The following is a 22,254-nucleotide window of genomic DNA, read 5'->3' as shown; positions in this document are numbered from 1 at the left end:
ATGCTATTACACGGCCACTGCACGGAACGCATCTTCCTTGCGGCGCTTCAGAAATGTCGCGGCAAAGCGTCTGCCGTCGAGCGTGCTGCTGCTTGCATACACGGTCTCTGCAATAATCTCTTCCACGTCCGGTGTCGAATTGAGCGGAAAAGACAAGAGCATGTCGATAAAGTCGTCAATGTTTGCGCTCAGTCCTTGCAGCTGCTCGCGGCAAAAGTGCAAAAACTCGGGACTCGGAGGGAGTGGCTTGGAAGACGAGGCTTGTTCGCGCGCAACTATATTTCCCGCCGCAGATCCAGTGGGGCGTGGAATTGCGTCGTTCATTGTGCTCAATGCATCGCGGCGCGCCTGCCCTTTGCTCTTCTTTGTCATCCATCCATCGCCTTCCCATGTCTGTGGCACTGATGCTGGCGCTGGCGCTGGCACTCGCGCTGGCACTGGCGCTGGTGCTGGAGTCTCAGCCATGGTCTTGTGCACAACCTTGATCGGCGGTGCAGTAGTGACTTTGCCGTGCGCACCTACCTTTGCCCATGGTTCGTTGTGCACACGCACAGAGTCTGCACCGCGCGCTGCTGAGCTGCTATAGGCGGCAGTGCGTGGCGCTTGTGCTGCCTTGGCACGCTGGGCAAGCGCCGCCTCCTCGCGCTGGATTTGAGCGAGGGATTTCGGCGCTGCGGCCTTGACAAGCACATTCCAGGAGGGTGCGTTAAAAGGCGAGCTGGCCGCAGGAATCGTGGGCGGCGGCGTCTGTGACTGCATTCCTTGCGCAAGACGAGCAGAAGCACCCGCTTTTTCTGTTGCAATCCGAGCAGCACGCTCACGCTCCCCGGCCTCCATAATTTCGCGGAGACTCGGGGCGTTTTTTGGGTGTGTGGCGCCATCTGGAGACGCAGCCCAAGGCGCAACCTTGGGCTCTGGCTTATGCGGAGTCTCTGCAGGCGCACTCTGAAACGCGTCATGCGTTTCATGCTCAGTCTCGCGCTCTGGCTGCCTTTTCAGCGCTTGTGCGCGCGCTTCTTTTTCTGCGGCCTTGACGGCACGCTTGGGTTGTTTTTCAGGCACTTTCGCTTCAACAAGCGGCGCTGGCGCCGCAGGTTCCGGTGCAGCCTCACGCACCGGCTCCTCCGGCACACTGGTCTCACGGGTCGCTTCTGTTTTTTTCTGTGGGGTATCAATAGGTCCGCGCGCATCCGCGGATGACGCTGGGGTATCAAACTCTCGCTTTGCAGCCGACTGGTCATTCTGCACACGCATCGCTTCCTGCATCTCAATGATCCCTGCTGCGTTCGCATGTGGCATCGCAGCAGACAGCGCCTGTTCCATCATGTGCGTAATCTGTGATTCGTTCGCGCCTTTCATGGGCATCATCGACCGCAGTTGCGTCAGGACACGCATGGCCGTCGCAATATCCTGTGCAGTCAGATTCGACGCGAGCGCAGGCTCCGGCTCGTTGGGCGATGCCGGTGCCTCTTGCTGTGTGGATACAGGAGTCTGTATGCCCTGAGTTGGGCTCGCAATGCCACGCAAGGACGAAACAGACGGGGAGGCAGCTCCAGCTTGGACGTCCAGCTCGGGTTTGTTGCGCGCCATGGGCAAGGGCGGATCCCTGCGCGCCAAGTAGCGGTGTGGCGGGACCAAGAACGGCATAGCGGCATCGCCAATCTCCGCCAACATTATCTGCAATGGCTTGAACTGCGTGTCTTCTTCGCGGCGTATTAATAGATCCGCGTACAAGTACTGCTGTTCATACCATGCCTGCATCGCGGTGCCCGTAAACGGTCCCTGCATGTACCCATTTGGGTCCAGATAAATCCATTGCTGTGTATCCGGAGACCAGTCCGGCGCACGCATGGTGCTGGGCTCGTGCAAATGCATGGTATGCATCATGGCCGGCAAAGAAGAAGGCGCATCGACCGGAGGCTGCCGACCAGGTATAGGCGACTCCCAGTACGGCTTGGTACCAGTGCTGCCGTAGAGAGCAGTATTTGTTGTTTCCATGTGAGACAAGTAGGGGTTCATCGCGAGCAAATAGGTTGGGTGGGAAAATGTGTTAAAAGACGCAGGTGACACCGAGAATCTTCGCTGCTCAGCTGCAGCTTGCTTATTAACCAGTTATGCAGGTGCGCCAATTAACTGTTGGAGCGCGTGGAGGTGTGTGTGGAGCGGTGCGCCGAGCCACGGCGTTTCGGGGCGTGCGGCGAAGCGTGTGAGAAGTGCGCGCACCTGTTGGTGTACAAAGGCCGCGGGTGGGCGGAGTGATGGCGCGCATGGCGGTGTTTGTAGGTTGTGTAGGACCATGCGCCAAAATGCGTCCCATGCCCAGCCCGCGTCCTGGTGCACGACATCCTGGACGACTTGCACAAAGTCTTGCTGCCACGCGGAGGGATTCGCGTCTTGCATCATGTCGCGCACATCGACCAGCGCTTCAGCTACATTGTCCGTCTCTTGCTCCATAGCATTGTACATGCTTACTAGATTCACTGCGTTGCACCAATTGTGATTCAACTGTGGTGAGCGTGCGCGAAACGTACACTGATGCAGTCCGTCACATTTTCCACTTCATGGTACCAATTAGAGGGCACAAAAATGGTTTGTCCAGGCTGCGTAAGTATGATGCAGAACGTACGCCTTGCTCGACTGTATAGACACGCAACCGCGCATCTTCCCACCCTGGCCATCCTAGCTTGCCGTCACGAAATTGGCCAAGCTCGTCATGGGCACGGTGCGCCTCCATTTCTGCGTACGTAGAGGCGGTCTCGGAGGTACTCCGCCCGGGGAATCCTAGGGTCAACGGGGGGGCGGTGACGTACGTCGTAGCAAGTGTGCGTCTGGCGGCGCAAACAGGCGCCAGCGCTTGCGTCCTACAATGTTGGTCGACCAGGAATAGGACGTATCTAGGTGAGTGCGGGAAAAAAATACATACAAACTGGTGTGAGTAAGAAAAACAAAAGAAACAATACGTACCGTCGCGGTGGATCGGGGTGGCAGACCCAGCCGTGCCTGCGTAGCAGAACCGGAAATCGTCCTGCGTATACGCATCGTGTTGCGTCGCGAGCCACACATCGGGGTAGTACGGCACGGAGGCGCAATCGTGCGTAGGTTGTGAAGTGACATTGTTCATCCCTGTATAAGCGATCGCATACACGCACAGTCGTCGGCAAATAGGTACGGCGTACAGTACGGCATCGATGTGGGCGCCGCGCCGCGCTGGCCCCGTACCAAGTGCCAGTCTTTAATATACAACGACCCGCCTTCTTGTTGGATGGCAGGAATCTGTTCCACCGCTTTGTCGACACGCATATCGGTATGCTGCGTACCAGAGGGTGTCGTGATCACTACAGGTACCGTGTGCTCGCCATACTTTGCGCGCAACGTATCCCAGTCCGCCACGCCGTCGCTTGCCCACTCGCGAAACGCGGGCCATGCCTCGACCAAGGCAGGGGGAAGCACGACCGGACGATTCGGCAGCAAATACGTTTCCTGCTATCAGCCTTCATCGCTGCGTACCAAAAACGCCTCGTAGCTGGGCACTGCATCGAGCACAGGGACGCTGGGCCCGCGCTTCATGAACGTGATGTGGAGGTGCAGGTATGCTTCGTGTGCCGTTTGTCTACGAGAATCTACATGAGTGCCTTGTTGTGCGATTGGCGGAAAACGCCCTCTTGAATCTGTAGTGAGTTTTCCGTGTGCTGTACGTACTGCCACTGCGACAAGCACGCCGTCCTGGCGATAAATGCGGCCGAGCACCAATGTGCGGCCATCCGCGACCGACTGCGGCTCCATCACCAGCAAGAGCCAATCGGACATGGAGAACGACTCGTAGAACCACATTGAGTGGTCGAGACTGGCCATCATGGACGGGCACCCCGAAAACACAGACGTGCTGTGCGGGACGAGGAATTGACTGTGGTCAGTGTGTTTGCGGCGACGTACTCGATATAGTATGCGAGAGCCGCACGCTGGTGGTTCTCGTCCTCGTGGTAGTCCCCGCGAGCGCGGACCCAAAGAGCAAGCTTGGAACCGAACTGGTAGAGCGACATCTCATTGTACATGGTGGGCACGGCGACACTGTTGTTAGCAAGCGTAGATACGTACCGATACTCTGCGGGGTGACGCAGCTGGTCGTACCGCAGTCCCTTGAGGGCAAATTCCAGCTTGGCAATATCCGGGAAGTTCGCGAGGCCTTTTTCGTAGCGCACATTGCCCGGCATGGATTCCTCAGGGGGAAGCACAAATGCGGGGCGCGTGCCAGTTTTCACCTCTTCGCTGATTTCAAACTCGGCATTGCTGTCAATTATCGGCGCTCCAATCGCATAGGAAGTGTCCGGGGCGTCAGGAACCTTGAACGATATAAATGAAGTGAAGATGAAGCGGCCATGCTGGTGCGCTTCGACACGGCACAAAATGTACGAACGGCCGGACCGCAAGCTGGTAACGGTGAACTGAATGCGGTCTCGTTTTGCCGTATCCAGAAACCTCACTTGCATGCTTTGTACCAGATACTTCTCCGGCATCGTCGCACTCGCGGCATTGATCGCCTGTCCGAGAAGAACCCCGCCAAAAATGGAGCGCGAGCCGAAAGGAACGGTCACGTCGGGGCTTACACTCTCGTAAACATCACCACTCACATGCCGCACATGCGTTTCCTCCCTCATCCGCTCTGCCCAGTACGCAGCATCCTTTTTTTCAGAGTCGTACATCGTCGTTCACCCTTACGCCTGCTCGACAAACTCGTCATGCGGGGTTTTCACGCCGGTGCCGGTTGAAAACACGCGTCGCACGTGGCACGCCCGCACGCTTTTGCTTGCCTCCACGATGGCATCGGCTGGTGCGATCGGCGCTTCTGGCGCCGACGGATCGCTGCGCAATGCACAGATCCAGGCGCTAGTGTCGCTGCTAAACTTTAATGACCCGGCATTTGCACGCATGGGCGCGAATCGTGCTGCGCCCAATGACGCCGACCAAGGCGCGGACGTGCCGAAAGCGCCAGCGGTGTGGAAAGTTTTGATTATGGACCAAACCAGCACTGATATCCTCGCGACAAGTCTGCGTGTCCAGGACTTGCGCGAAAACGGGGTGACGCTGCACATGCAGCTGCATTCCGATCGGCCCTCGCTGCCCGACGTCCCGGCGGTCTACTTTGTCTCGCCGACGTCGGAAAACGTTGCGCGCGTCGCGAAAGACGTGAGCGCAGGGATGTACGAATCCACATACATAAACTTTACTTCTGCGGTACCGCGCTCATTGCTGGACGAGCTCGCACAGGCTGTCGCGAAAGGCGGCGGCGGCCCGAGAATCAAGCAGGTGTTCGACCAGTACCTGGATTACATCGTCCTGCAGCCGAACCTCTTCCAGCTATTGCCACAGGCGCAGGGAAAGGTTGATCAACGCGTGCCGACTACCTATGAGCGCCTGCACCATGTAGGGCTTGGCCAGGAACACGTCGAGGCGGAGACGGATCGCATCGCTGCGAGCCTTCTCTCTGTATTTGCGACGATCGGCACCGTTCCCATCATCCGTGCACCGCGCGGAAGTGCAGCGGAGCTTGTCGCACGCAAGCTCGAGTCCAAGCTGCGAGAGCAAACGACCGGCGCACGCGCCGCAACTGGATTGTTTGCGGGCGGCGCAGGCTCCTGGGATACGACCCGCCCTGTGCTGATTTTGTTGGACCGCAATGTCGACCTGGTGCCCATGATTGCGCATTCGTGGACGTACGAGGCGCTGGTGTACGATGTACTGGACACGAAGCTGAACCGCGTCACTGTGCAGGACCCTGAAAAAGCGGGAGCGTCAAAACGCTCCTACGACCTCGATGCAAAAGACTATTTCTGGGCAAGGAATGCTGAACTGCCCTTTCCCCAGGTAGCCGAGGATATCGACGACGAACTGAACCGGTATCGCGCCGAAGCAAATGAGATTATGCGCTCGACTGGCATCAGCAGCATGGACGAGGTCGGCCAGCTGGATGCCTCCTCGAACGCGTCCCATCTCAAGGCTGCCGTCACTGCGCTGCCGAAACTTACCGCACGGAAGCAGACGATCGATGCGCATATGAACATCGCGACTGCGCTCCTACAAGGGATCAAGACGCGGGGCCTGGACGAGCTGTACCAGCTGGAGGAGGCAATCGGACGGCAGACCAAGTCGGCCATCATGGAGGCGCTGCAGAACAGTGCGCTGGATAACCCCGAGGACAAGCTGCGTCTGTTCTTGATTTACTATCTCGCGACGCCGAGTAACACACTCACACGCAAGGACATGGACGAGTTCGAGTCCGTGCTCCAGGCCCAGGGCGCGGATCTTGCCGCGCTCCACTACGTGAAAAACGTGCGCGAGTTGATCAACTTCACCTTGAGTGCGACGGCTGCGACGCCGATCCCTGGTGGAAACAGCGAGCTTTTTAAAGGTTTCAGCTCTTTGGGGAGTAGGCTGACCGACCGGCTCAAGGACAGCCGCTTGGAGAACCTGGTTGCGGGCGTGAAAACCTTTTTGCCCGCACAGAAAGACTTTACAGTCACGCGCCTCGTCGCGTCCATCATGGACCCAGCCGCGAGCAATGCCCAGGCACTGCCCGAGACGGACGAGTACTTGTATATCGACCCGAAACAGCCGCGCGCTCGCGGTACGGCCATGGCGCCCGGCGGCAGTAAGGCGCGAAGACCGTTTGCGCACGCAGTCGTGTTTGTCGTCGGCGGCGGAAGTCATGTCGAGTATGCGAATCTGCAGGAGTACGTCGCGCGCTCTGCTGCTGCGAATGGAGGGCTCGCGCCTGGCACGAGCAGTCCCAAGCAAATTACATACGGTAGCACCGAGATCCTCACGCCGAGTGCCTTTCTCCACTCGATGCAGGCGCTGGGGTCTGTATAGGCATAGCAATGTAGGCCAAACTCCACACATTGGGCTATATTAGGTCAGCGCGCACGGCGCCCCGTTGGTGTGCGACATCGATGAGCGACCAAGACGAGAAGGTGAACGTTCTCTTTTGCTGCCTCGGCAATATCTGCCGCAGCCCCATGGCAGAAGCTGTATTTTCCGAGCACGTGAAGCGCAATGGTGCCGCCGACAAGTTTGGCGTGATCGACAGTTGCGGCACTGCAGACTACCACGTAGGCGAGGAGCCGCATGAGACGTACGTTGCAGCACTTTCTCGCGTGGGGAGAAGCATGAATGTGTAGAATGGAGACTAACAAAGGCTAGGACCGTCGCTGTATGCAAAGAGCACGACATCCCTGTCAAGCATCTGGCACGCGCCATACGTCGAGGGGACTTTTCCACGTTTGACTACATCTTTGGCATGGAGTATGTATCGGATCTGCCGCTTATGTATAGCTCCAACAATGTCAAGAACCTGCGCAGGATGCAGCCGCCGGGCACAAAAGCAAAGTACGTGCGATCGCGCTGCCATGCTGACATACAGGGTGCTGCTGTTTTCCGAATTGTACGTGCATAGACGATCTCACACGCAAGCGACGACAAGGCCACTGTATGCGATCCATACTATGTACGTGCGACGCGACACGACGCGTTTCCCGACACTACTAACATGTGGCAGATTGGCAACCATGCTTTCTACACGGTATTCGAACAGTGTGTACGGTACGCACAGCCTCGCATTCCCGTCTCACACCAGCTACACGAACGCATTCCTTGCTGCCCACAAGATGGCTGCCCTCCCCGCCCAGCTGTAATTGGGAACGGCTCCATAGACCACGTGGTAGTGACGCGTGCGCTCCAATGAAAAGAAGATTCCAGCACCGACCGAAAAACGGCCGCCAAGGCCTTGGAGTACCGTCTCTGCTGCCGTGCACCTACAATGAGTGCTTCCATACTCAGCCACCGCTGTGCTTGGGGCATACGCCTAGCGCATGGGCCAGCAAGGCTACCCATTGCATGCGCATCTCCGGGGTCGCTAGATACGTGCACCCGCACGGCGCATATGTTTGCCGCTCGTGCGCCACAGGTCGCTTCTTCGCGCCGCCAAGGGCGCATGCAGCTTAGCGCACCTCATGCGCGTGCATTTAGTACGAGCAACCTCGCGCAAGACGGCGCCAAGGATCCGTACGGGACCCTCGGTGTAAGCCGCGATGCATCCACAAAAGATATTAAGCACGCATACTACCAGGTACGTCATAGCCATCGACCGTCTCTCACACGACAGCTCGCAAAAAAGTATCACCCGGATACCAGTAAAGAGCCCAGTGCAAAAGAGCGTTTTGTCAGTATTCAGAATGCGTATGATATCCTCAGCGACGAAAAGAAACGGGCCACGTTTGACCAGTTTGGCTCTGCAGACGGCCCTGCACCTGGATCCGGCGGCTACAACCCGTTTGCCGGCGGATCCTCGCCTTTCTCTGGGTTCTCCGGCTTCCAAGGAGGAAATGCCGAATCCATTTTTGAGTCGCTCTTTGGCGGCGCATTCGGGGGTGCATTTGGAGGCGCAGGTTTCAGCGGTGCGGGCTTTGGCGGACGTGCCGCGCAGCCTGGCTTTACGCCGGATGCGCGCGGCGACGATATCGATGCTACTGTCAACCTTACGTTTGAAGAGGCTGCCAAAGGCACGTCGAAGAATGTCGTGATCAATCCTATTGAAATATGCGGCACATGCCATGGTGATGGTCTCAAGCAGAATGCAAAGCGCACCACTTGTCAAGTGTGTCATGGTACGGGTACGCGGACCTTTGTGATCCAGGGCGGGTTCCAAATGGCGAGTACTTGTCCCGCTTGCCATGGTCAAGGCACCGTGGTTGCTCCCGGTGACGAATGCGCTTCTTGCCATGGCTCCGGCCGTGTACGGAAGAAGCGCACCGTCAATGTCCGCATTCCCGCAGGCGTCGATGATGGCTATCGCATCCGGCAGGACGGTGCGGGCGATTCTCCGCTCATGGGCGAAGGGTCTCCCGGTGCCTTGTATGTGCGCATTCACGTTGCACCGAGCCGCATCTGGCGCCGTCAAGGTAACAACCTGTTTTATCCTGCACACATTCCTTTCTACACCGCTGTTTTGGGCGGCAAAGTCCGCGTTCCTACGTTGGACGGAGAGGTCGATGTGCGCGTGCCTGCTGGAACGCAGGTTGGCGAGGAAATGGTCCTTCGTGGGCGCGGTATTCCGCGCCTTGATTTGCGCAGAGGCTCAGACACAAATGGCGATTTGATGGTGCAGTTCGACGTCACGATACCAAGGTATGTTGTCTACATATAAGTCACTAACCGAGTAGGTCTCTCTCGAAGCGCCAAAAAGAGCTTTTGCAGGCATTTGCTAATGAGTACGAGGGCAAGACGGTGCAGGAGCAGGAGAAGAAGGCAGACGCCGAGCCCGCGCCTGAGCCCGAGCCGAAGAAACGTGACGTAAAGAAGGCTAAATACGATACCGATCGCGAAAAGCGATCCACTGCGACGTCGGACAAGGAGGACCCGGAACGGGAAGGACCCGAGAAGGGGAAGGAAAATGATGGTGCGTCATCATAAAACCGTGCGCCTTCGTGGCTGGCAAGTGCCATTAACACATTTTTTTTTTTTTTTTTTTCATTATAGGTGTGCTTGTGCGAATGTTCCGACGTACATGGGATTGGCTTTTCCATCAGGGTAGATAGACCTAGCCTATGCACTGCATCCTTTACATACGCAACCCTGCCTATGGGTCCGCAAGGATGCGCCAATGGTTTAGTGGTAAAATACAGCTTTGCCATCGCAAAGATGTAGCTGTGCCGGGGGTTCGATTCCCCCTTGGCGCACTTTTTGCTCCACACGTAGGTACGAACGAAATACATACATGCTACTTTGCGCCCTCCTCGACAGACTCCGTCTTCTTCCTGCCCTGGAGATTGGAGGAGAATTGGCGCTGCCCTTCGGGGTCCGACATATCTTTGCCAAACAGACGGAAGGACAATGCGCTTTTTTCCTGCTTGTCGAGCATCAAATTGACAGAGGCGATCGACCGCCATATGGGGTACGAAAGGCGCACAGTCAGTGTATGTCCTTCATGTTCGCTCGGCTCGATATCGAGCACGTAGCTTCCCATAGGCGCGTCACGCATCCTCCTACCGACCTCTCCAGGCACAGAGTCCAGGAGAGGGTAGTAACGCGTGATAAAAAAGGCAAGATCGGCAAGCGTCGCAGGAATAATCACCTGCTCGCCCAGGAACGGGCGCATGGAGAAAAGCGAGTCGGACACGACGCGCCAGCGGCACGCAAGTGCATTCGATACATTCTCGCGGCGCTTATGCGCCTCACCATCAGCATCGTCGTGTTTCACTGCATTTTTCACCTGGCTCACCGATTCCTGCCGGCCAAACACCTTGACACCGCAGTTCAAAAGCCGCAGACGGAGCGGGTTCATGCATGGATGCACACCTTGGCCAGTCCCTCCCCCTGCGACAATCGCACGCACAGTGCTAGAAGTGAGGTACATGCTGCGCAACGGAACGCCTTCTGGGTTACGGACCAACAAGTTGGCTACCGGGAAGTTGTGTAGACCAAACCACGGAACACAAGATTGAACTTCAGGGTTCGCGGCGTCCACGTAAATGAACGGATCCTCGCGGTACGGCATGCCGAATGCGCCAAGCACAACACCTTGTGGCTGGCTGCGCTTGCTTTGCGCCTGCTGTCGATCTGCATGGTGTTTGTCGTGCGGTTCAGCCTCGTTCGTCTCGTCGAGGCGTGTGCGCTTTGCTTCAAGCTCCTCTTCGGTCTCATCTGCCGCACGTTTCGCGCCTTGTGCGGCGGCTGCCTTGCCACTATCCATCGCACGCACCATACCAGGCGCCATGCTCACCGAATCCTCCGGCGTAGTCTCTTTCTTCTGCAGGCACGCCACAAAGAATCCACCTGTGTTTTGCATGTGCGGGTAAACGCGCATGCAGCGCTCCAAGTGGTGCTCCTCCTCATCGCCATGTGGCCAGAGGGACGAGGGAAGACGCGCTGCAAGGTCCGCATCGAGTTCCTTGAGCGCCTCCCAGGACGTAACCCAGGGCATTGCAGGAAGCACGGGCTTCGCATCCTCCGCATCCTCTTGCCTGTCTGTGCTTGGGTACAGATGCGCGCCTTTGCCGGGCGCAACCTTCCAGGATGTCATGCCGGGACGCCGCTTCAAGAGAGGCGCGGTCTCGGCACAATCGACCAGCTCGACCTCGCCCTTGAAGTGGCGCAAAGCAGCGCCCACCACCGCCTCGTTCTCAATGGGATTCAGCGAGCAGGTCGAGTAGACGAGCCGGCCGCCAGAGCGCAAGAGCGCCAAACCGCGGACCAGGATGCGCACTTGCAAAGCGTGCAGGCCGACACCGTTCCCTGGCGTCCAGTCTTTCCAAATCGCCAGGTTCTTGCGCAGAGTACCGTCACCAGAGCAAGGTACATCTGCAAGAATCCTATCGTACTTGAGTTCGCGTTGGACGACCTTGTCCGCGGGCTTCTCGCCAAGCCATGCGACGTGTACGTTGGGCAAATTGCTCGCATCGACATTGGTCACACACAAGTTCGGCGACGGCAAACGCTGTGCCTGGTGCACGAGCATATGTGCGCGTTTTGTGTCCGAGTCGTTGGCAACGACTACGCCAAGGGGCATGGGGTCGAATGCGTCAGGAGAGGACGTCAGCGGCGAGTGAATTGCCTCGATCAGCTGGGCAGTCTTGGATCCGGGTGCTGCGCACATATCCAAAACAAGGTGCTCGGGACGCACATCGAGAAACAAGGGAGGTAGCATACTGACGGCTTCTTGGCGCGAAATGGAGCCAACTTCTGTTTCGTGCACGAGGAACTGTTGGAAACTTCTGAACTCGGGAGACTTGCGCAAAACATTCTTGCGCACATCCAAGTGCCAGCCAAGGCCTTCGGGGTACCAATCCAGCTGCCGAGGCGGAACGACGCGCTCGCCTTCAAACTCAACGTTACTCAAGAACGGCACGTAGATATCGTGCATCGCGTCCAGCAGCTGGCGCGAAGTTGGCTTGCCCGACGTGATGCGAAACGTCGTGGGCAATGGTGCGCGCAAAGACTCCATGAATGCGTCCCACTCGTCTGCAGGCACGATCTGCTGGCCCAGGTAATAGGATTCACTGGGGTAAGTTGCCGATGTGTACGCACAATTTTGGGCTCGTCTGCTCGAACGTAGTATACTCGCCATGGCGCTCGCCGTCGCCGCTTTGGCGTCCGCCACGGCCTCCGCGACGTCCGCCGCGGCCACGCTTAAAGTTGCCTCGGCCCATGGAAGCAGTAGGGAAGGTACGGTGCTTTTTTTTCGGATACCTCCACGTGACGAGCAACGCCGTGGCTTCCCCCACACCATGATTCGGAGGCCGCCCACGGCGATTTCCCTGTCTAAACAAGACGTAGAGGAGCTGCGCGAAGTATCCGATGCACAATCACAGGCTCCCGATGTGAAACACGAGGGGGCAGAGCACGAAGGGCCGCCAAATGAGAGCGCAACACGCGCTCCCATGGCCACTACACGCCCCGCTTCCGATGCGTTTGCGTCTCCGCCAGAGCGCTGATACGCGCAGCGCGCTACGCATACGTATACAGGGCCCCGCACGATGCGCTTCACACGACTGCATGCGGCGTACCATGTCCCCAACATTGAAATAGACCTAATAGGCATGAATGACTGGGCACAGCGCGCGACGGCCAGTGTCGCATTGCGCGCCATGCAAAGCCCGGAAGATGGAAATGTGCTGCGGCCGTACCACAAGGAGCGCGATGATCTGACATTCATCGCGACTGCGCCGATGCTGAACACGTCTTTCATGTCGAATGGCAGCAATAGCGGCGCTTATGCGGGCGCACCCGACGGTCTGGCATCCTATTCACGCCCGACGAACCGCTACATTTCCGCCGACGCGGATGCGGCGCTTCTTGACAGCACGGACCACATGAGCACGGGAAATTTTCTGAAAGGCATTGCGCTTAGCGGTGCGCTACAGTTCACGAGCATATGCATTGCGATGCCGTTCGAAGTCGGCAAGCTGCTGCTCCAAGTCCAGTGGGTGCCGCGCCAGGAAGTATGGGAGCGTATATGCGAAGGCGGAAGACAAGGCGAAGTGGACGATGCAGAGTCGGAGGCTGCGAATGTATGGGATGAGGACGAAGGAGACGAGCAAGGTCCCGAAAAGTACTTTCGCAATATCGTTGTGCCGGACCGTGCAGCAGAGCCAAAAGTGCCTACGCGCGCGACGGACGAGAAAGGCTACGTAGTCCCACGCGGTATGCAGGACCGCAGCGCACGTCCCGAGTACTTTATGCCCCTCGTCGTCAAAGGAGGCGTGTGGGAAATGATCAAGACGATTACACGCAGCAAAGAGGGCTGGATGGCGCTCTGGAAAGGCGCCATCACCACGTTTGCCCTCGATACATGCACCAATATCGTCCAGCCGATTGTGAACGGCTTCTTTTCGCTGTTTGCCCCGACTGCAATGAATCCGATGCCGATCGCCTTTTCCCCACAGCCGCTCACGACGCTGTCGCTACAGCTCGTATCCCATGCGATTACGGGCGTGGTTGTGTCGCCGATGGACCTTGTGCGCACGCGCATTATTGCGCAGACGACGCTGCCGATTCACCGCAAGTACAAGGGCCCGATTCACGCGCTGCGCACGATCCTGCGCGAGGAAGGCGGGTGGTGCACGACCTACCTCTATCCACTCCTCCTCGTTCCCACGATTTTGGACTACTTTTTTCGCACGCTTCTCTCGCTCGGCTCGCCACTGCTTCTGGAGAATGTGCTGCATCTCGATCCTACCAGTGTCCCGGTTACCTACGCCCTTGCGGAGCTCGCCCTGTCCACTCTTGCACTCGGTGTTACTCTGCCGATCGAGACGGTGCGTCGGCGCTTGCAGCTGCAGTCCCACGAGCCCTTGCGGCCGAGCAGGCCGGGCGGTCTGTTGCCTGTGCAGAATACCAATACTGCGCGCCGTGGACTGCGCACCTGTGTAGAGACACGGCCTGTCCCGTACTCGGGCGTGACGGAAGCGCTGTACCGTATCGTGGTGGAAGAAACAAGTATTCCGCAAGGCAAGGACGAGGCTGGATTCTTTCACTTCAATTTTGGCGGTCTACGCAACTTGTACCGCGGCTTCGGCATGGGCTTCACGGCGAATATGCTCGTGTTTGTCCTAACCCTGGTCACGGGTGAGCGCGAGCCGGCGACGGGATGGACAGAGATGTAGGATAGTGACTCGGTCGTAGGGCAGGACTGTCAAGGAGTGATTGCTGTGCGTTGTCCCACGACCCTATTTATCTGCACATTCTATACACTACACGACCCACAAGAACAGCCATACCATCGCACACAATGCCCCATTAAGCATAAGCAACACGGCGAGGACCGGCAAGAAGGAGAGGACGCGCTCAAACCATGTTACTTGCGTCCGGTGGCCAAGCGCGTCGACGCAGCGGTTGAATGTATCGCGCATGACATTGACAGAAAAGGTATCCTTGACACGGCGCTTGGCATTGACCGAGATTGTTTCGCGATTGGAAATATCCCAGTGGAGCAAGGTATTGCACACATTTGCCCACAATGCTGGGTTGGGCGGGAGGAGAAAGCCCGTTGCGTCTTTCTGACGCATGGTGCCGTCCGCATCGACCTCTGCATCCACGATCGTCTCGAGCGGCCCGCCAGTGTTGGTCGCAATCACAGGAACACCACAAGCCATGGCCTCCACAGGCACGATCCCGAAATGCTCGTCGGTCGGCGTATATAGTAGCGCTAGCACCGCCGGGGAAAGCAGCAGTGCACGCAGCATGGGCCCCGGGAACGACGGGCAGAAGAGCACGTCGGCATTCGCAAGCTCTGTTGCAGAAGGCGGCGAGATGGGCGGCTCAAACTCGCGCGGCTTGTACCACAAGGTGCGAAACGTGAGCCCGCGTTCCTTGGCGCGCTGTTCCAACGCGCGCAGCGTATCAATGTTATCGCGCACGCGCGGATCGTACCCACCCGCACAGATGAGACGGACACGTCGTGTATTCTTCTGCCGCAGCATAGCAATGGTATCGAGCGCGAGCGCTATATTCTTTTTCGCTTCAAAACGGTTCACAGAGACAAACGTCGGCGAGTCCTTGCGGTTCAGGACCAGCTGCACAGCGATGTGCATCTGCCGCTGTACACTCCCGGTATCGCGCTCTTCGAGCACTTCCAGTTCTTTTTCGACGCGCATCGGATCAAACTCTGCCTCCGCAACGCCGGGGTACACAACCAGCGGCTTTTGTCTGATCCGCGGGAATGCATCGCGGAAATGGCGCGCGGTAAACTTGGAGTTCGCGACGATCACGTCGGAAAACGCAGTAGTGACTTCCTCGAGCAGGTCCAACGGTGCTCGGTAGAGGCGACGCACAAGGGCAAACAGCCCGTGCGTGCCGGCTTGCTGCGCAAGCGATGCGCTAATTTTCTTATCCGGAAAGTGGCAATAGAACAACACGCGCCGCCCATATAGCAGCCGAATCAGTGGAACTGCAATCGAGAGCTGATCGACGACGTACACGTCCGCAAACGGCTGCGGCGCTACACTGCACAGTGCATTGTACAATTTTGGCCGCGTCTCGGCGAGCGACGCGTACCGTGCGGCAAAGTAAACCTGGAACACAAGAGACAGCTGCTGCATAATCGCCATAGGCAGGTGCAGCATATGGAAAATCGATCGCGGGATACAAGTCTTTGCATGCACAACCTTTAGCGTACCGTCTTGCGCTGCAGTAAATGCGTGTTTCGGGTCGAAATGTGACGTGAGAATCTCGACATTGTGCCCCCCATCTTGCAAGCTGAGTGCAACATTCATTATAAGCATCTCTGCCCCGCCAATCCCGAGGTCCGGGTGCAGAAACGCGACATGGGGTTTACCGTGCGTTGCAGAAGCCATGGGGAGGCCTTGGGGCAGCGGCGCAGAGTGTGGGTTTAGCACGTGATCTCGACGCGTTGGACGCTGCGCGCGCGGCTTGGCTGGCAACACCGACATGCGACACGGATCGGGTGGGGATTTTGCGATCCCCGTTTCCGCCGAGGAGCAGTTGCGGCGGGATATAGAACATGAGCTGGATGTGCATATGAAACCGTCGCCAAACTTTTTTGCGAGGCGGAATGCACCGCTGCACATGGGGTTGCGTGGCACGCCGCTGCGGACGGCGTTCTACGAGGACGAGTCGGACACGTCTGATGATGAGATGCTCATGCGGTCTACAGGCAATCACGGCGCTTTGTTTGCGACTCCACGCGGGAAGCAGCCACGCCCTGTACGCCATGCGAGGCCGACCCTGAGCCACGCAGCGAACGAGCAGCTGAATATTGCGCGCCTTGCGGGCGAGGCCGTCGAGGATCCCGTGCCGCGCCGCCGTCTGAGTCCAGTAGCGCGCCTGAGCCCGCAGCGCAGCCGGCAATCGAGTGGCGAGACCAAAGTCGGGAGCGACGATGGGTACAAAAAACAGCCGGCCAAGTCGGTGGCATGGGCAGAGCAGCAGCTGGCTGACATGGTCCATTGCATCAAGACCATGGAGCGCGAGATGGAGCGATTGCGTGAGAATGCGCCAAACGTGCTTCTCGAACGCCGTGTTGATGCGATGGAGGCTGGGCTGGATAATCAAAAAGAGCAGCTTGCCAGGCTCACCTCTCAATTCGAAGCACACGTCGCGTCCAGTCCTGCATCGCGAGCGCCGCGCACCGACGATGCGATTGTGCAGCTTCTTGCACGGCTCAACAGCGCACAGGCACCACCACCTGAGGCCGAACAAAACGCTTCGCTGCACACAGGGATCCAGCGCTTGTACGACGAGCTGGAGCGCGTATCGAACGCAGTCAAACACCTGCAGCACACCGCAGTGGGCACAAGGGCACACACACCGCCGCTGCGCCCATCTGCATTTCCGCTTACCCCGCCGTACAAGGAGGAATGCACAGAGCCGGACGAGTATCCACATGCACAAGAGCGCTACGAAGCGATTTGCCGCACGGTCGCAGAAGCGCTTGGCCTTGCGCCGCATGCCTCGCCGCGCCAGACGGAGCACGAGAAGCATACACGAAAAGACAAAATACGCGCGAGCATGCGGCACCGCGTCGCGGAAGACATGGCGACTGAGTCGCTTCTGCGCCGCCTCGCCGAAACGCCAGCTCCCGTTCTTGCCAAGCACGAACTGCGGCTGTTGGAGCACTTGTTCGAGCAGCACAAGCGCGAGTTTCTGCACCAGCGCCAGCTGTATTCGGAGCTGGCGGACGAGCTGAAGTGTATGGAGCCGGGGATGGACAAGGCCAAGCGCCGCATCCTTGCCAAGCATGTGCACGAATCGATCGACTCGCTCGAGGCCGAGGCAACGCGTATCAATGACTTGCGTGCACACTTGGCTCGGCAGGGGTACACGATGCACTAAATTGTATAGTCTGTAATAAATTCTACGGGTATCTAGGTGTGCTTGATCTTGTCCAGCATCACGGCCATGCGCGCGCCCAAATCTGGCTGTCCGCGCTGGCGGCCCAAATGGCTGGGACTCTTTTTGTTCCACAGCGCGTGGCGCTCGCGCCGTTGCTCAACGGCTTCATCACGCGTGCGCGGCGGCGCTTGCGGCTCGCGCTTTTCTGTCTCTTTCGGCACGCGGTAAAAGTAGGGTAGCTTCTTCTTTGTGGGCTTTTCGGCGGAGGCCTTGGGTGGCGGCGCTTGGGTGGGCGCAGCAGAGTCCGGTGTCTCGTGCTGCGGGACAAATCGCCCGAGGTCCTGTGTGGTCTCTTGCATGGTGTGCGGCTCTTCGATGCCTTCCTGCTTTTTCACCTTTGCGTACGCCTTCTTGACATTGGCCTTGTGAATCAGATCGGCCTTGTGCTTTTTCGCTGCTGTGAGTAGGATCGGTCACGTACCTCCACCGATATAAGCACCCGTAGATGCATTCTTGGCACCTACACGAAAGCCACCCCTCTTTCCTTGTGGCGCCCGCGTCTGGTGCTTCACCAGGCTCCGCTTCCGCTCGTTTAGCTTCGCCATAGCGCCGCTGCACGCACGCCCATAATTTTGAGTACATATCACGTGATGCATGAACGGCGCAAAGCGCAGCGTACTTTGCAGGGCGCTTTTCCCTATCGCACAGCTTATGAGCATCCAGAACCTGGCTAGTTACGGTATGTTCGGAATCATACCTTGTATGAATAGTACTTACTTTTGTCATAGACCCGTTTGCGGATGTTGGTGAAGAGTCCCCTATTGAGCCAGTTGCGGAAGAGAAGAAAAAACCCGCTCAGGTCCAGAACTACGTCCACATTCGTATCCAGCAGCGCAACGGCCGCAAGACTTTGACTACACTTCAGGGTCTTCCCAAGGGTACGTTATTGCGCCTTGTCGCAAACTGACCGTCAGAGTATGATCCCAAGAAGCTCTTGAAGGCATTTAAAAAAGAGTTTGCTTGCAACGGCACACTTGTTGATGACGAGGAGCTCGGTCAGGTTATCCAGCTCCAAGGTGATCAGCGTCAGAAGATTTCCATGTTTTTGATTGAAGAGGGTGTTCCGAAGCAGGACGTCAAGGTGCACGGTTTTTAAATCATGTGTATACAGTATCAAGGACAAGCAGGTGTGCCGCGTACAAGTACATGCTTGCACATGCGATACGGCTCTATGCGCCTTCATCGAACACGGAGTTTGCGCTTTGTGCGGCTCCCTCTCGTGTCGCGTGTGGCATATGCTTTTGTAGGGCGCCAGGGTTTTGTGCAGCATGCGCGTTGTACGGCAGCACATATGCAATATAGCTGGGCACGCCGACGGCGGAGACAAAATCTTTTTGGTTATGCAGATGTAGGCTAGCTAGTTCAAGCGCATCCATTGTTCGTCGTAGTGATGCTCGGTCGCTGTCACGTGTACCTTTTTTCGGTGGCAAGTGGAGCACGGCGCCGTGCGTTGCAGCATCCTACACGATGACGAAACAGAAACGTGTGCGAAAGTTTGGCGAGGTGAAACGCCTCATGAACCCCAATGATAATCGACTGTATGTACCTAGCTGTATTCTCACCTTTCAGCAAAAATTCCAAGGAGCTGGCCGTTGCCGAGGCAAAGAAAACGGAGGAGAAAAAACGACGGGTTGAACTCGCGGCGTCGTCCATGTTCTTTCAGCATAATATGGCACTGGGTCCGCCATACCATGTTATTGTGGATACCAATTTTATCAACTTTAGTTTACAGAACAAGATTGAACTTGTGCAAGGCATGATGGACTGCTTGTATGCGAAAGGTACGTTTTTTACATGATCGCTAACCCACAGCAACCCCGTGCATTACTACCTGTGTCATTTCCGAGCTGGAGAAGCTTGGTCCAAAGTACCGTGTAGCGCTGCGTGTTGCGCGCGATCCACGATTCAAGCGCCTTGAGTGCACACACAAAGGGAGCTACGCGGACGATTGTATTATTGAGCGGATAAAGAGCCACAAGTGCTACATTGTCGCTACGTGCGATCGTGAACTTCGACGGCGTGTTCGCCAGGTACCTGGTATCCCCCTTATGTACATCGCGCGGCACCGCTACCGGATTGAGCGCCTCCCAGACCAGGGCAACCAGACGTAGCGCTCCCTATACCTAACTGAATGCAATGCGATACATATCATCTCCAATCAAGTATCGCAATGACTTTAAATTGTCGCGCAGCCACGCTTGTGTCGTGTCCATGTCGATCCCCGCAAACCGTAGGATAATGCCGGGCATGTCGGTGGGCCTTTTCCGCAGCTCACCGCCCGGAATCGGCGCGCCAGAACAAAGAGGACTAACACTCCATAGCACGTCTTGCGGCGTAACACGGGATGCAGCGGTGGCACCGCCGGACCGTAGGAGCGGCTGCGGCTGCTCGATGCAGTCAAATTTCTTTGATAGCTCCTCGCATATTTCCGCGCACTCTATGCCGTACAAGACAAACATTCCATAGCACTTGTAAGGTATACAGCGAAAAGATAGCTCCGTGGGCACGCCACGCACGAGCTTCTCCGGCAAATCCTGCTCGAGATGCTGTCGGTCGCGCAACACAACCTCGCCATCAATCCTGACTTCGTTGCGACTGTGGTATAAGAAAAAGTGCCACAGTTCGGGTATACGGTCGTCTGTATCCACATAAAGGCGCCCAGCTGTGAACCAGTCGAGTAGCACCAAGGAGCACGTCTGTGCGTTGCGCAAATCGATTCGTTGCGTCTGCATGTACCTGGACCGTGCAAAACAAGTTACGGGCGAAGGAAGAAGGACCAGAGTTGCATTCGGTCGCACAATATACCGAAAGTATTGCTCAGACACGGGAAGCGGCGGCCGCTGTCCCTGCAATGAGGCTATTGGATCCCCACCACGACGTTCGCGAAAGACTTTTGTGCTCCCTTGCGTCAACAGAAGCAACCGCGTATTTGAACCAACATCCACTTCTAGGTCGACGTGGTCACCGCTCACAAGACCTCCGCCAAAGCCTACGACATAGAGGATGCCTATGCCTTTCACCGGCACCTTCTCGTACTTGGCCGCAGTGATCGTCGCATTGCGGCACGCCGCGTGCGGCGTAAGAAGCCGCAGCGGAAACTGATTTTGCAAGTGCGAGAAAACGGGCGGTCCAAGCTGGCCCGGTTCTACCGTCGCGGCCAAGTAGGCTTTGCCATACGCATGCTGCGGGCCCATGGGCAGGCCCATGCTTTTTGTTCAACGTCACGCTCGCAGTCTTCACTGCATGGCGAGGTTCATTAGCCACGTGGGAGGACCCCATGCTTTGCCGCGGCTCTTTCGGCCGAGATTGCCCCGCTTGCGCTGTAGACCACCCATTACCGGGTGGTCTCTTTGCACGACGCAGAAGCAGCAGGCGCTGAATTTGCTCTGAGGCTTGATTCGATTGACTTTTGTGATTGATCAACAGAGTTGGGACTTAACTTTTTGAGCCAGCCCTTACATAGCAGGTGCCATTACGTCAATTCGGTACGTAGCCGGCGCATCGGTGCACAATACTCTTGTTTGCGCGGCGTCTATTTGTGCAGACATGCTGACAGAACAGCGATGGAACAGGATCCTAATAAAATTATCAAGGTGCTTGCCTCAGATGGAAAGTCTGGCGACCAACATGAAATTGCATACACCGGTTGCCGCATCATCGGGAACGGGAGTTTCGGTGTCGTGTTCCAAGCCCGCCTTGTAAAATCCAGCGGCGGGCCACTGGACGAGGCGGAAATGGACAATACACCGGAAGCGAGTGATAGCATTGCCATCAAAAAGGTACTTCAGGATAAGCGGTTCAAGAACCGTGAATTGCAAATTATGCGCGTGATCAAACACCCCAATGTGGTGGACCTGCGCGCCTTCTTTTACACGAATGGCGAAAAGAAGGACGAGGTCTATTTGAATCTTGTCCTTGAGTATGTTCCCGAAACTGTGTATCGTGCTACACGTCATTATACCAAGGTGAAGCAGACCATGCCTATGCTCCTTGTGAAGCTTTACATGTACCAGATTCTACGCAGCTTGGCTTATATTCATTCTCTCGGCATTTGCCATCGTGACATTAAGCCGCAAAATCTTTTGCTGGATCCTCGCACTGGTGTGCTCAAGCTGTGTGATTTTGGATCCGCCAAGATTCTCGTGCCGGGTGAGCCGAACGTAAGCTACATTTGCTCGCGCTATTACCGAGCTCCCGAGCTGATTTTCGGCGCAACCAACTACACTACAAACATTGATATATGGTCGACCGGCTGTGTTATGGCGGAGCTTATGCATGGCCTGCCACTCTTTCCCGGAGAGAGCGGCATTGACCAGCTAGTGGAGATCATCAAGGTTCTGGGCACGCCGTCTCGCGACCAAATCAAGACGATGAACCCGAACTATATGGAGCACAAATTCCCGCAAATTCGCCCGCATCCATTCTCCAAGATTTTCCGGCCACGCACGCCGGCCGATGCGATTGACTTGATTACAAACCTGCTTCAATACACTCCGCAGGCCCGGTTAACTGCAATTGAGGCATTGTGCCATCCTTTCTTTGACGAATTGCGCGACGAGGACGTAATTCTTTCCAACGGCAGGCCCATGCCAGAACTTTTCAATTTCACCAAGGAAGAGCTGTCCGTCCGACCCGACCTTATCAAACATCTTGTCCCCCCCCGTGCAGAAAAAGCACTTTTGGAGCAAGGCATCGACGTGAACAACTTCGAGCCTATCTCTGCAGAGTCCTTACGCGTACGCTTGGAGTAGCGCAAGCCATTTCACATTTGTAAACATTGTGATTCGTTTACGGTAGGAGAAGCACGCTTTGCCTTTAGCTGTATACTTCTGGCGGTACCTGCGCATGGAA

General features: G+C 56.9%; 14 protein-coding genes and 1 non-coding gene across 15 annotated transcripts; 8 read left to right on the top strand and 7 right to left on the bottom strand.

Annotated features, from left to right (window-relative positions):
• Positions 1-6: 6 nt before the first annotated feature.
• Positions 7-2,019, bottom strand: MVES1_003136 (uncharacterized protein; the record flags this gene model as incomplete). The annotated part of the gene is made up of 1 exon (XM_056207951.1): positions 7-2,019. One exon carries the CDS (start codon positions 2,017-2,019, stop codon positions 7-9), a length of 2,013 nt encoding a protein of 670 aa, XP_056063926.1.
• Positions 2,020-2,112: 93 nt separating this feature from the next.
• Positions 2,113-3,567, bottom strand: MVES1_003135 (uncharacterized protein; the record flags this gene model as incomplete). The annotated part of the gene is made up of 7 exons (XM_056207950.1): positions 2,113-2,505; positions 2,532-2,600; positions 2,627-2,781; positions 2,811-2,861; positions 2,965-3,123; positions 3,150-3,480; positions 3,508-3,567. The coding sequence occupies 7 exons, from the start codon at positions 3,565-3,567 to the stop codon at positions 2,113-2,115; spliced, it is 1,218 nt and encodes a 405-aa protein (XP_056063925.1).
• A 53-nt stretch (positions 3,568-3,620) lies between these two features.
• On the bottom strand, positions 3,621-4,700 carry MVES1_003134 (palmitoyl-CoA hydrolase; the record flags this gene model as incomplete). Its single annotated transcript, XM_056207949.1, has 4 exons — positions 3,621-3,668; positions 3,700-3,904; positions 3,934-4,068; positions 4,096-4,700. The coding sequence occupies 4 exons, from the start codon at positions 4,698-4,700 to the stop codon at positions 3,621-3,623; spliced, it is 993 nt and encodes a 330-aa protein (XP_056063924.1).
• Positions 4,701-4,815: 115 nt separating this feature from the next.
• SLY1 (Vesicle trafficking between the ER and Golgi) lies at positions 4,816-6,867 on the top strand (the record flags this gene model as incomplete). Its single annotated transcript, XM_056207948.1, has 1 exon — positions 4,816-6,867. One exon carries the CDS (start codon positions 4,816-4,818, stop codon positions 6,865-6,867), a length of 2,052 nt encoding a protein of 683 aa, XP_056063923.1.
• Positions 6,868-6,947: 80 nt separating this feature from the next.
• MVES1_003132 (uncharacterized protein) lies at positions 6,948-7,688 on the top strand (the record flags this gene model as incomplete). The annotated part of the gene is made up of 5 exons (XM_056207947.1): positions 6,948-7,129; positions 7,198-7,383; positions 7,418-7,438; positions 7,468-7,596; positions 7,631-7,688. 5 exons carry the CDS (start codon positions 6,948-6,950, stop codon positions 7,686-7,688), a joined length of 576 nt encoding a protein of 191 aa, XP_056063922.1.
• Positions 7,689-7,936: 248 nt separating this feature from the next.
• On the top strand, positions 7,937-9,465 carry MDJ1 (mdj1 protein precursor; the record flags this gene model as incomplete). Its single annotated transcript, XM_056207946.1, has 3 exons — positions 7,937-8,122; positions 8,159-9,180; positions 9,216-9,465. The coding sequence occupies 3 exons, from the start codon at positions 7,937-7,939 to the stop codon at positions 9,463-9,465; spliced, it is 1,458 nt and encodes a 485-aa protein (XP_056063921.1).
• A 184-nt stretch (positions 9,466-9,649) lies between these two features.
• MVES1_003130 lies at positions 9,650-9,731 on the top strand. Its single transcript has one exon. It is a non-coding gene; the product is annotated as a tRNA-Gly (tRNA).
• Positions 9,732-9,772: 41 nt separating this feature from the next.
• Positions 9,773-12,280, bottom strand: NCL1 (multisite-specific tRNA:(cytosine-C(5))-methyltransferase; the record flags this gene model as incomplete). Its single annotated transcript, XM_056207945.1, has 2 exons — positions 9,773-12,050; positions 12,276-12,280. The coding sequence occupies 2 exons, from the start codon at positions 12,278-12,280 to the stop codon at positions 9,773-9,775; spliced, it is 2,283 nt and encodes a 760-aa protein (XP_056063920.1).
• Positions 12,281-12,527: 247 nt separating this feature from the next.
• On the top strand, positions 12,528-14,156 carry MVES1_003128 (uncharacterized protein; the record flags this gene model as incomplete). The annotated part of the gene is made up of 1 exon (XM_056207944.1): positions 12,528-14,156. The coding sequence occupies one exon, from the start codon at positions 12,528-12,530 to the stop codon at positions 14,154-14,156; it is 1,629 nt and encodes a 542-aa protein (XP_056063919.1).
• Positions 14,157-14,243: 87 nt separating this feature from the next.
• On the bottom strand, positions 14,244-15,845 carry MVES1_003127 (uncharacterized protein; the record flags this gene model as incomplete). The annotated part of the gene is made up of 1 exon (XM_056207943.1): positions 14,244-15,845. The coding sequence occupies one exon, from the start codon at positions 15,843-15,845 to the stop codon at positions 14,244-14,246; it is 1,602 nt and encodes a 533-aa protein (XP_056063918.1).
• A 94-nt stretch (positions 15,846-15,939) lies between these two features.
• MVES1_003126 (uncharacterized protein) lies at positions 15,940-17,343 on the top strand (the record flags this gene model as incomplete). The annotated part of the gene is made up of 1 exon (XM_056207942.1): positions 15,940-17,343. One exon carries the CDS (start codon positions 15,940-15,942, stop codon positions 17,341-17,343), a length of 1,404 nt encoding a protein of 467 aa, XP_056063917.1.
• A 32-nt stretch (positions 17,344-17,375) lies between these two features.
• On the bottom strand, positions 17,376-17,948 carry MVES1_003125 (uncharacterized protein; the record flags this gene model as incomplete). Its single annotated transcript, XM_056207941.1, has 2 exons — positions 17,376-17,797; positions 17,825-17,948. 2 exons carry the CDS (start codon positions 17,946-17,948, stop codon positions 17,376-17,378), a joined length of 546 nt encoding a protein of 181 aa, XP_056063916.1.
• A 106-nt stretch (positions 17,949-18,054) lies between these two features.
• FCF1 (rRNA-processing protein fcf1) lies at positions 18,055-19,514 on the top strand (the record flags this gene model as incomplete). Its single annotated transcript, XM_056207940.1, has 7 exons — positions 18,055-18,082; positions 18,132-18,281; positions 18,318-18,491; positions 18,651-18,664; positions 18,883-18,941; positions 18,973-19,184; positions 19,216-19,514. The coding sequence occupies 7 exons, from the start codon at positions 18,055-18,057 to the stop codon at positions 19,512-19,514; spliced, it is 936 nt and encodes a 311-aa protein (XP_056063915.1).
• A 12-nt stretch (positions 19,515-19,526) lies between these two features.
• MVES1_003123 (uncharacterized protein) lies at positions 19,527-20,609 on the bottom strand (the record flags this gene model as incomplete). The annotated part of the gene is made up of 1 exon (XM_056207939.1): positions 19,527-20,609. The coding sequence occupies one exon, from the start codon at positions 20,607-20,609 to the stop codon at positions 19,527-19,529; it is 1,083 nt and encodes a 360-aa protein (XP_056063914.1).
• Positions 20,610-20,966: 357 nt separating this feature from the next.
• MVES1_003122 (uncharacterized protein) lies at positions 20,967-22,154 on the top strand (the record flags this gene model as incomplete). The annotated part of the gene is made up of 1 exon (XM_056207938.1): positions 20,967-22,154. The coding sequence occupies one exon, from the start codon at positions 20,967-20,969 to the stop codon at positions 22,152-22,154; it is 1,188 nt and encodes a 395-aa protein (XP_056063913.1).
• Positions 22,155-22,254: the final 100 nt, after the last annotated feature.

Source organism: Malassezia vespertilionis, chromosome 6 (assembly GCF_029542925.1).
Source record: "Malassezia vespertilionis chromosome 6, complete sequence".
In the NCBI taxonomy this organism is placed as follows: Eukaryota; Fungi; Basidiomycota; class Malasseziomycetes; order Malasseziales; family Malasseziaceae; genus Malassezia; species Malassezia vespertilionis.
This window is presented reverse-complemented; position numbering and strand designations above follow the sequence as displayed.